Source organism: Zalophus californianus, chromosome 9, assembly GCF_009762305.2.
Source record: "Zalophus californianus isolate mZalCal1 chromosome 9, mZalCal1.pri.v2, whole genome shotgun sequence".
NCBI classification, from domain to species: Eukaryota; Metazoa; Chordata; class Mammalia; order Carnivora; family Otariidae; genus Zalophus; species Zalophus californianus.
The window spans coordinates 114,348,319-114,364,486 of NC_045603.1; the positions used below are offsets into that span (position 1 = coordinate 114,348,319).

At 38.8% G+C, this 16,168-nt stretch overlaps 1 protein-coding gene across 3 annotated transcripts in view; it reads left to right on the forward strand.

The window, feature by feature from the left end:
• The window catches only part of ARMC4 (armadillo repeat containing 4), a 188,539-nt gene extending 176,622 nt beyond the window's left edge, over positions 1 to 11,917 (forward strand). For all 3 annotated transcript variants that reach the window (XM_027593224.2, XM_027593225.2, XM_027593226.2), the window contains one exon: positions 11,448 to 11,917. In XM_027593224.2, coding sequence (XP_027449025.2) covers positions 11,448 to 11,561 — 114 coding nt within the window. In that variant the 3' untranslated portion in view covers positions 11,562 to 11,917. The remainder of the gene's footprint in view (positions 1 to 11,447) is intronic.
• The last annotated feature ends 4,251 nt before the right edge of the window (positions 11,918 to 16,168 follow it).

The following is a 16,168-nucleotide window of genomic DNA, read 5'->3' on the forward strand; positions in this document are numbered from 1 at the left end:
GAAATTGAAGAGGACACAAAGAAATGGAAAAACATTCCATGCTCATGGGTTGGAAAAACAAACATTGTTAAAATGTCTATACTACCCAAAGCAATCTACACATTTAATGCAATCCCTTTCAAAATACCACCAGCCTTTTTCACAGAGCTAGAACAAACAATCCTAAAATTTGTAGGGAACTACAAAAGACCCTGAATAGCCAAAGCAATCCTGAAAAAGAAAAGCAAAGCTGGATGCATCCCAAATCCAGACTTCAAGCTATTTCACAAAGCTGTAGTCATCAAGACAGTATGGTACTGGCACAAAAAGAGACACATAGATCAATAAAACAGAATGGAAAACCCAGAAATGGACCCACAACTCTATGGTCAACTAATCTTCAACAAAGCAGGAAAGAATATCCAATGGAAAAAAGACAGTCTCTTCAACAAATGGTGTCGGGAAAATTGGACAGCCACATGCGGAAGAATGAATGAGGACCACTTTCTTACACTATACACAAAAATAAATTCAAAATGGAAGGAAGACCTAAATGTGAGACAGAAAACCATCAAAATCCTAGAGGAGAACATAGGCAGCGACCTCTCTGACCTAGGTCAGAGCAACTTCTTACTAGACATGTCACCAGAGATAAGGGAAACAAAAGCAAAAATGAACAAGCAAAAAAGATAAAAATCTTCTGCATAGTGAAGGAAACAATCAACAAAATTAAAAGGCAGCCTATGGAATGGGAGAAGATATTTGCAAATGAGATATCTGATAAAGGATTAGTATCCAAAATCTATAATGAACTTATCAAACTCAACACCCAAAAAACAAATAGTCCGGTTAAGAAAGGGGCAAAAGACATGAATAGACATTTTTCCAAAGAAGACATCCAGATGGACAAAAGACACATGAAAACATGCTCAATATCAATCATCATCAGGGAAATACAAATCAAAACCACGATGAGATAACACCTCACACTTATCAGAATGGATAAAATTAACACAGGAAACAACAGATGTTGGCAAGGATGTAGAGAAAGGGGGACCCTCTTGCACTGCTGGTAGGAATGGAGGAAATAGTATGGAGTTTCCCCAAAAAGTTAAAAATAGAACTACCCTACGACCCAGCAATTGCACTACTAGGTACTTACCCAAAGGATACAAAAATACAGATTCGAAGGGGTTGCATGCACCCCAATGTTCACAGCAGCATTTTCAACAATAGCCAAACTGGAAGAGCCCGAATGTCCATCGACTGATGAATGGATAAAGATGTGGTGTATATATACAATGGAATATTACTAGGGCATCAAAAAGAATAGAATCTTGCCATTTGCAATGACATGGATGGAGCTAGAGGGTATTATTCTAAGTGAAATAAGTCAGTCAAAGAAAGACAAATACCATCTTTGGAGAGAGTTACCACACATCATACGTGGTTAGGAGAAGCCAGGATTCAGATCCAGACTGTGAACTCAAAGCATGAACTCCCAGCCACTACACTCCATAATCTATGAGAACATACTATTTTTTTTTTACTTCCAGAGAATTATCTTTGTCACTTTGATCTACCCAAAAGCAAAAAGCAATCCTAAACAACCCTATCCTCATAAATCTTTTTATCCATTCCTAGCCTATCATTTCTTTAGCATTCTTAGCCAGGAAACTCCCATATGCACAGATATTCTTTATATTTGATAGGAAAAAAAACTGAAGAGCAACTTGAAGCTATTCCAAAGGGTATCATGAACTGCCATGCAGGGCACTTGAAGACTTACCTCTTCATTTTCCTCCAACAAAGAGCACAAAGTCCCACAATCTCCTGATGCTGCCAGTCATCAAGGCATTGTCCATTTCTAGAATTTCTAGCATGCTTTAGAAGGTTGTTAGGGCTCTCTTTATTATATATCCCCTTTCTACCTTCGGGTACTCTAGATCCAGCACTCCAATCTGTGTGTGTGTGTGTGTGTGTGTGTGTGTGTGTGTGTGTGTGTGTCTGGGCACAAAAACTCTCTACTGGAAGACTCATGGAAAACAATGTGGAAGAAAAACCAGAGGGCAAACCTACTCAAGTATAAATGTACATCTGCACAGAAGAAGCACCAGATCAAACAAGCAGACCCCACTTTCAAGCTTTGTGGACATGAACCCCAGATCACGTAAACAGGGCACACACTCCTGTCACCGGGAGGCAGACAGATACCACTAAAACGCAAGCCCCTTTATCCACTTCACTGACCAAACAGAATCAAGGGTTTTGCCCCAACCAGCAAATGTAAAATATGTTTTGAGGCCCACGGCTCTGGTGAGCTGTCATATGAAATGAATTACCAGGGCTCAAAGTCGGGATGTGAGAGAAACCACTGTGGAGCCTCAGCCAACCTGGAGGGCTGGGAAGCCAGTGTGAGGGGCAGACAAAGCGCGAATGCATTGCTTGTTACCAGGCTACACGCTAGTGTTATAACCACACCGTGATGCCTTGTGAATTGGAAAACAGCGAAAGGGTTCACAGTTCAAATGAGCTCGGGAACTCAAGATCTTTCTGGAAAACCTGCTAAGCTTGGAGTGCATGCAGGTATTTCAGAGCTCATCCGGCTCTAATTAAAACTCATATTTCCAGTCTGTGTTCACCCAAACAATGTTGAGTCAAACCACAAGAAAATCTGTTACCACTCAAATTGGTACATATTTTTCATACAACTGAAATATTATATAAAATCATGAACTGTTAGATATAAAAGTAAAAATTGAATGCAGACACCGATTCCCATGCTACCTTTGCCTCACCTTCCAGGGGATGTGAATCATAGGTCACAGCTGCGTAGTGAGGGCATGCGCCTTGAGATCAAAGCCTTTGACACTGGAGGAAGTATTTGTGTTAGCCAGATCCACAAACCATGCTTTGTGCCCCTCCCCTTGTCCTCATTCACGCCAGCGTTGTAAAAAGTAATGTGTTTGAATGATGTTTTAAAGCGCTCTATGCAATTAACTTTGAAAGCAAGGGGGCTAGTTTTCCTTCAGTGTACATATGAAACTCCCAATAAATTTAAGGTCCCTGGGTATGTTTGGGAGAGGGAAAGATTAAAAAGAGGAAAGTTTTGGAAAGGAACAAACACTTCAAAAAGGTAAACCTGAGGTGTTTTTCCCCCTTATAATATCAGAAATGCTTTTATAGTTGGAAAATGTCTACAGATCAAAAACTATACACCCAGAAGAGTGTACTGATTCCATAATCACTTGTACCCAATTTGCATCTCACTTTCCTAAGAAAAGTACCCCTTTCTGTAATTATTGCTAAGTATTACAAACCGCCCTCCCCGTTAGTGATTGGAAAACACATGCTGCTCTTTACTTTCTGTTAGCTGCCCATCAAATGCAGAATTTTGCCCTAAGTTTCCGTTATATGAATGTTTCTCTTCATTTTAACGCATTCCTCCGAGTGCCCTAGTTTGCTTACTAAGCTCTTAAGAGAAACAAAAGCATATAATCCTGAGTCCAATTCAAAACCAAGACACATATATAGTACATGTTGTTCAGATAGTGGTTTGGGCAAGTAGCACATCCTTTTTCAATTTGTAAAGCAGCATTACCAACACAGCCTCTGGGTGTATTAACAACGCAATGAGTGACATTCATTGACAGCAGTAAATAAAATGCAGGAAAACCAATAAATTCCGAGAGCAGCATCACCAAAAGAGAGTCTCAGGAGTGCTTCTCAAATATCAAGCCATTCCTACCCTGAGCACAAAGAAAATTCTATACTTCCAACACTATACCCTTGATTGAGAATGTTCCTGGCTAAGGAAAATGGGTGCACAGGATCAATTAACTAGTGAAGAATAAATCACAGTACCTGGCACATAGCAAGCTTGGTAGCTCATAAAATCATTTCACATTCTACGAATGTTAGGTAACCTGCAGGCCCGATGCCAGGGAGTCACTCCTACATTTAAGGAAGCAACTCTTACTGCTTACCACAGGTACTGTTCTAAGCCATCCTTTTCTCCTTTTGCTTATTTTTTTTTTAATTTCACCCTCACCTCTACTTTACGCCTTTAAGATACTGGACTGCTGGGTTCCACTAGTTGAGCTTTTAGGTTAAACATTTACTAACCACCATATGTGATACAGAATGAAACCTCGTGGTTAATGCAAGGAACTGAGGCTAAATTAATCCCCCAAAGAGTAGTAGTCCTCTTAATGCATTCAGGGCTAGAAGTTACTCAGGTCCTAGCAAAAGTCATTTACAGAGTAGAGTCATAAAAAGGGTCCTGCATTGATTTAACATTACATTCTAACATAAAGCATGTGAATGCACAGCAGATCCTCTCCCTCTGTACCCTTTATCTCGCTGACTCCTGGCATAGTCAACACGCTGCAGGCTTTCTGTGAAACACCGAGATGCCAACAGCCTGCCAAACGTTATGACTAGTATATTTCACACTCACAGTTCATTAGTTTATGTAATAAGAAATTATATAACTGGCATCAAGGGTTTGGGAATAAATGCAACTGACTTGGAAAGCCAGAGGAGGGGGGAACCACAGAACAAAAACAAGATCTCAGGGATAATGGGCAAAATGCAGGTCCGGTTTGGGCAGGTATCAGGCCAAAGGGCCACTTTCCAAGAGAGCCATGCGGGGTGTGGTGGCAACAGCTGATGCCAAGTGAAGCCTGGGCCACTGGTGCCCATAGGGGTCAACCAGAAATGAGGTGAGGACTGCACCAAGTGCTGCCAGGGCTAGCCCGACGTTAGGGCCAAAATTCCTGCTTCCTCATTCCTCCCAAACTAACCAGGGCTGGGCTTCAGGGAATAGACGCCAGAACCAGACTTCAGACCTGGCAAAATAATCACCATGATAATGAATACCGCTTACGGAGCTCTTACTTTGTACTGAGCATGGGTTTATGTGATTCAAATGCATAACCTGTATGAAGCCAAGCTGCCTCGTGGTCCAGTCCTGACATGGAAATGCAGTCAGACCCAAAAGCCTGGTGACCAAATAGCAATTGAAAGTAACTTTAATCCTCGTTGCACTTTCTTGAAAACAGCACAATCGTGCACTGTTAAACTTCTTTAAAATCCTCTTATCTTTTTTTATACTCAGTACATCTGTCTCACCCTAAAGTTGCTCCTAAAATAACCCCCCCATTCCAACTTTTCCAAACTCTATTCAAAACAGGGTGGAAACTCTTCCCTCTCTCCACCTTCCTCCTTTCCTTCCCCACACGTTGTTTCTTTCTCTCCCACAAGGAATCCTCCGCCTTTCTGGTGTGAATTCTCCCTGCCTGTGCTTCTCCGGTTTTTCCTCTCACACAGTCCATGCTTGGATCCGTAGAAGGCTCAGGGAACAGCCAGACAGAATGGGAAGAGGAGAGCAGGGGAAGATCAAAGGATGTAAAGACAGGAAGAAGCTATGAATACAGGTGTTCAAACATTTTTTCAAGGTCTCTATTCTCTTACTTATCTCCCCAAGAAGCCCCAGAGTCAGGTGATCCTCTTAAACTTATGAGAAGATCGGGTTTAGCGGTTCAGTAGCCCAACCAGTAAGTGGAAGAGTCGGGATACAAATCCAAGGAGCTATGACCTCAAAACCCAGCTCCTTGACTACTGTTTACCTTTCCTAGAAAGCAGCTGACCTGCATAAGGCAAGGGTCTAGTTCCCTGCTCAGACAGTCTGGGTTCACAGCTAGATTTCTATTTCACCTCTTCCTGGATTTAAAAAATATCAACAACAGAATCTACTGGAGGAGAGACCAAGGAGCAGTATAAAAGCAAGGCAGGCTGACCTTGTGAGATAGGCATTAGCTGGCCTTGTTGGAGCTAGCAATCGATGTTTCTCCAACTTCCCGAACAACGTAGAGAACTCAGGCAGTAGATTATCTATACATCCCATTTGCTTGTGAAAATCAAGCTTTTCATGGAGCATCAGGCCCTCCCTCATCCAGGGCCCAGAAAAGCTGACAGGTAACTGACATTCATTATATTGATATGGCTATAATAAAAAATTAATATAGTAATAAATATTGTCTATTCAAATGATCTAGGCTGTTGGAAGAGTTTAATGCTCTATTTATAAAACAATGGAATCGATGAGGGAATTCATGAATTCTTTTGAATCATTGTCTTCTTGGGGGAAGGAAGGAGAAAATACGTTATGTAAAGGGAAATTATTAATAATTTTTTTAAAAATCCATAAGGGATTATGTAATTTACCAAAAAAAATTATTGGAATGTTTTGTTTTGATTAAAGAACCAATTTAAAGCTTGGAAAGCAGAATTGAAAGAAAAAATAGGTCCATCTGAGAATAGAGAAGTATCAATATCAGGCTCCCTTGGCGTCAAGACTGGGACTGCTCTTGTTTATTGATTTTGTAATGACACAAAGGAGCAAAATCTCCACATTTATAGCTCATACTCAATACTCAAGAGTGATAGAAGGTTATAGGGATGGAGGTGGACAACTAAAATGTGTGTGTGTGAAAAAAGAGTGGTGTGTGAAAGCCTGTGTTAAGTATATACTTAGAAGGGGCGCCTGGGTGGCTCAGTCAGTTAAGCATCTGCCTTCGGCTCAGGTCATGATCCCAGGGTCCTGGGATTGAGTCTCACATCAGGCTCTTTGCTCAGCAGGGAGCCTGCTTCTCCCTCTGCCCCTCCCCCTGCTTGTGCGCTCTCTCTCTGACAAATAAATAAAATCTTTTTAAAAAAAAAAAAGTATATATTTAGAAGAAATAGTCTAAGCTTCATATCTGCTTTAGCAGCTTTCATATGACAGTAAGATGAGGTATAAGCAAATAAATTAATAAAAACATTGAATTGTAGATCAAGAGTTAAAAGTTGCAAGCTAGAAAAGGGATTTAAGTGTGAGTTACAATACCGAGACATCTAAGCCATGTGTTACAGTAACCAAGGAGTGCTGGCTACCCTGTTCTTCCTTCTCATTATTTTTCCACTATTTGTTCATTCTGCAGAGAGAGATAGAATGAGAATATAAGTTAAATAAGTGTGTTCATAGGGGTGTGTGTGTGCATGTGCGTGTGTGCATAAAATTGCCTAACAATCTTATGTTGACCTATGTTCCCATGGTCACATCCAGGACCTCGTCGATAATCAAGACAACTTTATCTGTAGAATCTTAAACTCCAGAAAATCCATTCTCAAACTTCAATGTCCTATTTTTCAACTTCTTCCTGAGCTTCAATTCCACTAACACTGTTTCCTCACTTCACAGAGATCTCCCTTTCTAATTCTTCCAGACAGTCTCCCAGATTATCAGTAGCCTTCTGTTTGCACTTCCCTTCCAGCCCAGCTCGGAATACATGGCTATTCAAATGAACTGCAATCCTACAACCTATTTCCTCCATCTTACACCTCAGTTATTGAGCAAAATACTCAGTAATGCTGTTAAAAGATAAACTGAGGCATGATTCAAACCAGGCAGTGCCAAACTGAAAGTGGTTAGGAGAGCTCCCCCACCAGGAGCTAGGGGAAGGTTTTTAATAAAGAAGATACAGAAGCAAAGCAAGGAGATTATTTGATTGGCTATAGTGTAAGCAGTTGCCTTATTTGGGAGAGCCTAGTTGACTATTTGTAATTGACTAGCCTCAGGTTTCATTTTCTTAGATTCAAGTGTGTTGACTATGGGTTAGATTTTGGTTTGCTTACATAGGCCATGATCAAAGTTTTAGAGCTGCCTTGTCTAATGACCTCCTTGTTTAATTACTTTAACAATACAAAACTCCCAAGACAGGAGCTCCCCCAAACAGCCCTCTTTCCCTTACTCAGAAGAGTATTTCCTTCCTTGAATCTCGGAAGACTGATCATGTCTTATTCCCTTTGCTTCTCTACGATTTTGCCCCTTGTTGGTGAACTTCACAATTTAGGACATTACTCTGGATGCAGTATGAATGATTGGTTGGGGGCCAGGCAAGAGAGGGTATAAGGACAGTGGGAAACTGTTGTAGGCTTTATACCGGGGTGGTGACAATGGCAATAGAGAGAAGCAAATAACTTTGGAGTAAGTGTAGGCCATTGAATCGCAAAGATATGATCATTTTTGGATGGAGTGCAGGGGAGATGAGGTGGGAGTGAGTGTGACGTGAGGAGATTTCTGGCTTGAGCAACCAAGTGGTGATATCTTCACTGATCCAGAAGAATATTGAGGAGGAGGGGGAGTGCTCCATATAAATAATATTTGAAGGCAGGTAGTGAAAGAAACCCTTTAGGGAGAGAAAACAGAATGAAGACAGAAGAGGAATTTGTTCTAAGGAACTCTAACAAGATATGGAGGGGAGCAGGAGAAAGAGCTATCACTGAAGAGGGAGAAGAGAGGACAAATGGGTACAAGGACAGTGTGATATAAGAAGCCGATGGCATGGGTCATTTCAAAGAGGAGAAGGTGATCAGTTATCAAACACTGTTAAGGAGTCAAATAAGACAAGTCAAAAGTGTCTATTGCTCTTTGCAAGATGAAAATTTCTGATGACCTCAAGAGGGCTGTTTCGGTGGAGAGATGAATGCAGAAGCCAACCTGGAGTGAGTTGAACAGAATTTAAGACTGGAGACAGTGAGTCCAGACAACTCTTAAAGAAGTCTGGCTAGGGGCACCTGGGTGGCTCAATCGCTTAAGCATCTACTCTTGATTTCCGCTCAGGTCACTGTCACAGGGTGGTGAGATCAAGCCCCACATAGGACTCCACACTGAGCATGCAGCCTGCTTAAGATTCTCTCTCCCTCTCCCTCTGCGCCTCCCCCCTCTCTTTCTCTCTCAATAACAATTTAAGAAAAATAAAGAAATCTGGCTATGAAGAAAGGAAAAGGAATCAGAGTGGTGGTGGGGGCAGAGGGGTGGGGAGGTTAAGATGTGGAGACATGGATTAAATGATGATGGGAAGGAATCAGTAGAAGGGAAAGGTTAAAGATAAAGTAAGAAAGAGGGGGTACATGGTAGTAAAATGTCCTAGAGAAGGAGACTGGATAGAGAATGCAAGTGGCATGGTAGACCTTAGGTAGAAGGAAAGAGACATCCATTATGACTGGAAGGAAGAAGGAAAAGGTGTGCTAAGATAGAGGAGGTAAAGTTGCAGATGTGGTTGGAGTAGTTCCTATCTGATGACTTCTATCAAGTTTATGAAGGAGCCCTTCCAGGTTATCTGTTGAGAATGGGAGCTGTAAGGAAGAGCTGGAGATTGGAGAAGAATGAAGAAGACTTGAAATAGGCCTGACAAGGGTGAGAAAGTGATGTACTTAGAGAGAGACATATTTAGATTGCTGAGCAGCGATGAAAATCCAGTAGAGGTTGGATTTATATTGAATTCATTTGCCTGTTATACTTACTGCCTCCAAGAGGGCTCCGTAATTGGTGGGGGGCATGGTGAAGACAGAGCTGCATTTATGCACAGTTACGGTTTTGCCAGATGGATGTCATGAGGAGGTTTAAGACACCAGTAAGAGAATGCCATTGAAAAGATGGACTGTGGAATCTAAACCGGTTCTGGAGGAAGAGAAGACAGGAGATGGTTAGAGAAAAAAATATACAGGCTAATGGACTAGAGATCACAAAGAGGACAAACAAGTAGGAGCTGTTCAATGGCCAAATCACAGGAGAAGAAACAATGGTCAGAGAGTTTGGAGGTGGCACCGTTGAGAGTGACGAAAAATAAGGACCAGGCTGTGACCCTGGAAGCGGAGGGCTGAAGGGTGGTGAAGACCATGGACAATGAGGAGGTCAAGGACCTGAGAAGCCAGACATCCTTCAGTACCTCAGTTTGATCAGGGTTTTCTTATCTACAACATTCCCAAATGTTTTATGTTTTTCCTTTCTTATTTCAATCATTAATCCACCTGGATGTGATGCTTATGTTATGATGGGAGATTGCCATCTTTATTTTCTTCTATTTGGATTACCAGCTAAACTTGGCCATTTGTTGAACAGTTTAACCCCCCAGATGTCCCTTCGACTCATTCTGGCCGCACTACCCCTGGGTCCCACTGTATTCAGCCCTCCTCACCTCTGGCCTGAAGGACTGCAAGGATCCTTCAGTTTCTTTTCTCTACAGTCCATATTCTTCACGGTGCCGTGAAAGTTATCTCTCTAAAATACAAATGTGACCATGCCACTCTCCTGATTAAAGTGCTTAAATAACTCCCTTTTATTACCTAGAGAATAAAAGCCCAACCCCTAACCCCGCCATATTTAAGATGTTTCACAACATTTCTCTTTACAACATCTCTTTGCTTGTCAAGTCATCCTTCTTTTCTGTCACTATCAACATTTGTACCCAATTGCTACTGTGTAGAAAATATTTGACTCAAATTAAATTTTCAAATCCTTTGTCAGAACTACTCATTGGAATCATAATTGATAGATTTTTAAAATTCTAATTCATTTCTTTGACACTTATTTGGTATCTACTATGTATTAGGCATGATACAGTATTATAAGTTTCAGAGTTTACAATCTAAAGAAGGACAGAAAACATTAATCCAAATAACTGTTTAAAAGGGAAGATATACGGGCGCCTGGCTATCTCAGTTGGAAGAGCACGCAACTCTTGATCTCAGGGTCATGAGTTTGAGCCCCACGTTGGGTGTAGAGATTACTTAAGTAAATAAAAAAAATAAAACTTTAAAAAAATAAAATAAATAAAAGGGGAGATATAACGATAGTAATAGGCATTTCAGTAAACTGCTGAGTTCTGATGAGGGAGAAATGGCATCTTATTTGATGGAAATCAGTGGAGGCTTTGTGGAAAAGTTAACTGGGTCATGAAAGATGGATAAAATTTAGGAAAGTCAGAGAATAGGATGAGAGAGCCTTTTAGGAAGAGGGATGGCATCAATGAGGGCAAAAGAAGTGGGGAAGTGTGTGACCTTGGAGTACAGGATAGAGCAAGAGAAAGATGAATGGCTAGAAAGGCAAACTGAGGCCAGAGCACAAAAATCCTTCAAAGGACGCGTTAACAGACTGGGCTATAGTTATTTAGCACTGGGAGTCAATGCAGTTAGGGAATTGACATAATTAGGTTGTGACATGATCAGGTAGGTTGGAATACAGAGAAATTAAATCTAAGGGGGCACACTAATAGTCTAGGCATGGTATGCTGTTGGGTTGGCCTGGAGGCAGAAAAGCCAGAAAGAATGCAAGAGAAATTACAAAGCTGAATCCACAGCAGTTAGATGACCAAAGAAAGGAGGCAGAAACAGGTCTAGCTCAGCTCCAGAAAATAAAAAGGTAAGCATTTCATGAGAAATCCCTGCATCTGGTTAAGTACCATTTATATTTGCATTTGCCTAAATGGAATTTCTCGTACCTTTTTTCTTTTTTTGGTGACTTTTAAAAAACATTTAATATGAGGGGGAATTGTTTTCAAAGCCTAACTTTATGCCTTGGGGTTAATTTAATTAATTAATTTATATTTGTTTCCCTTTTCATCCTCCTCTTTTACATGTGACAGCTTCTGCTGGATATGGTTGGGTCCCCAGACCAGGACCTCCAGGAAGCTGCCGCTGGTTGTATATACAACATACGCAAACTGGCTCTTGCTACAGAAAAGGCAAGATACACTTGAAATGTGAATAGACATTACCAGCCACCAAATTTTGCATGACAGAGAACCTGGCAGTCCCATGGCCAGGAAGCCTAGATCAGGAAGTATTTACTAGCAAATGCTTCACAAACAGATAAATGTCTGGATGAAAATACAGGAATTAAAAATGCAAAGAGTATTGTTATTCATCCACAAATTGCATAATATTTGTGTCCTATTTAATATTTTAGGGATATGCCATGTAATGAAATGTAAAGCCAATAAATTTGTGATAATTTTCTAGGAATTTGAGAACATATGTATACAGTACATATATCTATTGCAGTGATACTTTTGTATTTGTGATGATTTTAATAAAAGGTATCCTTCCCGGTGTGCAGTTCAACAGTCATTCCTGCATGTCTTTAGAATTTCCCTTCTGTTAAACCTATCTCACTGTCCTGTCATTATGGTTTTGTCTGTTTGATCACTTGCAACCCACGGGAGAGCTCTAAGGAGACGTGCTGATTTCACGAACTGTTATTAAATAGAATTTAGAGTCAAGCAGTGGGACCTAAAGAGATCATCCTGAGGCCATTCCAGATTTCTCCTAAATACTATCGAACATCAGAGAAGATAATGTGTGACTGTCACTGTACCAGATAATGCAAATCACAAAAACATAAGCAATAAGTGGTATTTTTACTTTTAGACTTACAAAGCATAAACAATTATATGTTTTATTTCCCTCACAGGACTGACCAACATTTTTATTGAAGAATTAATTTATGCTGCTGTAAGGATAATATTACTTCACATAAAATTGCTTTGAATTTCTGAACTCACTTTTAGCACACAAAGTACTTTTTTTTAAAGTGGCCACAAAAGATTAATAGCATTTTATCAGGTTATGGAAACATTAGAGGCCACTTAAAAGAATCACATATGTAACCTCGGTGTGCTAAAATGTTTGGGAACTAACTGTCCCAAGCATCCAGTACTAGCCAGGAAAATAGCTTTGTATGCATCAGCTCCATAAACTGACAATCTCGGGTAATTTTTTGAAGAGCAGGCTAGGCGAATTTATTAAAAAATACTAAGTACTGTCTATGTTTGTCATAATTTGGAGAAGATCATAAACTTAATTGAATTAAATGTAAATAATTTGTATGAAATGAAAAGCCTGCACAGGATGAAAATTATACTAGTGATAAATTCTCTGATAAAAAGATAAGACATTTCTGAGGATTTCAAGGTTTTGTAAAGCACCAATTCATCTTCCCTGGTTTTGAGAGGAGGTTATAAAAGAAGATAATAAGAACAAGGCAGTGGTATTAATGCTAAGAACTGAATTTAAATAATAGTGTAACTCCTTTAACTTTCAACATATTTCTAATGTTAAAGTTACTGTTTTGCCGTGGTTCATGAACATTAAAAATACATCTTAGAAATCATGGATTATGACAGCTATAGAAAATGAACAAACATTATTTTTATATTTTTATTAAAGGAAGCTTTTACCACTGTCTTAAGATTTCAAGATATTCTTGGAATTTAGGGGGTCCTAGGAGCCACGGGAAGCAGCAGGTAGAAAACAGCACAGAAAGAATTGGAAGAGTAATTGGAAGTGAAGGACTGTTCCTTTACAATAGGCTTCATAGAAAGAAGCTGGGGTTTTCATTTTTTATGGTTAATAAATGCATAAAAGAAAAGCAGAACTGTCATTTGAGAAGAAACTAAGCACTTGGAAACAGATCAAGGAAATTAACATGAAAATCATCTTGTATGTTCCTAAGAATTTTTTAAATTCTTAAAAATTCCAGAAAGGTAGTATTTTTAGGTACTGCAAAGGAGAACCTCAAGTTAAGGGTCAATTTTTGGCTGTGTGTGTGTGTGTGTGTGTGTGTGTGTGAAATGACATCACAGAAAACTCTGCTCTTACTAGAAAAATGTCAGACAGTGGAAGTATTAAGAAGGGGACTTGATGTGATGAGCACTGGGTGTTATACTCAACTGATGAATTACTGAATACTACATCTGAAACTAATGATGTACTATATGTTGGCTAATTGAATCTGGGGTTGGGGGGAAGACAGTGAAAGCACCCAGAGCTATCCAAGAACAAGCATGGGGACAGCCACACCATCTCTTTGTTACTACATGCTATGATAGCACTCATCTTTTATTTTTTTTTCATTAGTTTTTGGTAAGATTTTGTGTGTTCTAATTTATTTTCTGCTATTTAAAGCTGGCAACCCTAATTCCTTATAAGTTTTCAGCAACAGTTCTTTTTTAGGATTTATCCTTCCCTAGGACATCCTGGGACTCCAATATACTCTTGGTGATAGCCAGTTATTTCAGTCTGAAAGGAGTTTAAGATGGAAGGAATTTTAAGTAGATATTCTTTGATCTTCCACTGTCTTCAGTTTGCAGGGCTTCCTTTTAGAAATCCTTGCCATAATCATTCTGCTGTTCATAGTGAATGTCCTTTTGCTACTATCAGGATGACTTGCACTAAAAATAACTTGTTTCTTTCTAAGACCTTGCTAGGTTCTGACCTTTAACAGAAGGTTGGTTTTCTTAGGGGATGACATTGCAAATCCTGTTATTTTGATAGATTTTGGTATAATCACTATGCCTCTCTAAGGCATTTGCATGGACTTAAGAGACTATGATCCAAAACACTCAGAAAATTTATTTCCATTTAGGAAAATGAGAATCTCAGTTGTTGATAAACAGACAACCAAGATCATTGAGTAAATCTTTTTTTTTTCTTTGACCTAATGGGATTAGCTTTAAAAGATAATTTCACAGTCCAAATAATTCAAGATGTTTCATTTCATTCCATGGAAAACTTGGGAATGGAATAGGCTATGTTTATTCCTATAATTCAGTGAAAACAATAAGGAAACCCACTTAATTGTCTCAAATGCACTAAATGCCCACCCAAAGAACACTTTCTCATGTGCCCAAATGTAGAAGGTAGAATTCTGTCCCTTAATCAGACTGGAGAAAGAGAACCAAATTGTACATAATGCTAATATATGCAGGCACTGTATTATGTACTTCCTACTTGTGATCTTATTTAATACAGAAGAATTGGCAAAATAGATACTCTCATATCATACTAGGGTCTATCTAAATGGGCACAGTCATTCTGCAAGAGCAATTTGGCAATGCACACCAAAAGCTTTATAATTTTGTGTGCCTTTTAGATGGTGCCCAGTTATTCTACAAGAGTATTTACCACATCATTGTTTATAATGGTACAAATGTTAGGAAAAAATTTGGTTAATTCAATTATGGTCCAACCACACAATGAAAACATGTTGTAAAATGGCTAATGACATAGAAAGCCTTTCGTAAAATATTGTTAAATTGGATAGCAGGTTTTGAAGCAGTATATACACAGTGGGGGCACATTTTTAGAAAATTATATGCATGTAGCTAGTCACAATGAGAGAAGACACAACTTAAATACACCAAGCTGTGATTAAACAAATGGTTATATCTGAATGGTACAATAAGAATGGTTTTTGTTTTCTCTTTGCTCATCTATGTTCTCTAATCTGTTCACAAAGAACATAAATTACTTTTTTTCAATAAAAACACTCCCAATGAATTTCACTTTTTTATTATTTGGAAACTTCTAAGGCAGACATTCTTCCTAATACTAACTTTAAAAGAGAGATCCTCAGTTAACAAATGGGATACACAAACCATAGATAAAATAGTTGAGCAGGGTTTGTTGGTTTTTTTTTTTTTTTATGAAATAAGAATTGTAGCTTCAACATCTAAACCACTATTATTTGCAATAGCTTTCAACTACAGCTAATTAATAATACCATATAACTGAAACACACTGGGGTGGCCCATAGTAAATTCTGAACATTTTCTTATTTGGTTTTTGTAAATTAAGCAGATGAATTCTATTTCCCAAGCATATAGGAAGCAGACAAATGAAATAATTCAAAAGGTCATTGATAGATTGCTTCATAAAACATTGTCTTGAAAAGAATGATTTTGATTCATTCGTTTACTCCATTATAGATACCTAAAACAAACAATACTGTAATTTACTAATATATTTTGCCTGTATAAATCTAATAGAAATACAGTCCCAACAAAATTATGCCCACCAACAAGTAAATACAGTAGACTATCATAGACTTCTCATCTCTCCTTTTGTGTGCTATTCTTTTATGCTCTAATTGTTAATTTCCTTGCCCTCTAGCAATTGTTTTCCTTTTTTCTCTGCATTCAAATCTCTATGTCTCCAGCTTCTGTTCCCATTTTCTCTGACAAATGGTTATTACATTTTCTGCCTCTTAAAAAGTTTTATGCTTTAATTTCTATAAATGCAAGATATAAAGTTAATATTTCAATATGTTTTTGATGCACAACTGTCATGGCTGACTTGAAATCATGTAACAGATGGAATCCTTATAACTCCATTATTTTCAAATTTTCAAGTAAAATAATTTATTCTTTATTTGCATATGTCAAGACCAAAGGGAGCTTTTCTTTCTTCAGTTCATGCCACCCTGATTTATTAGTTGATAAAAAGACATCCTTTGTAAATTACATAATTGGCTCATGATGTTCAGAGTTAAGATTTGTCATTAGTTTAGATTTATGTCCCAATTTAT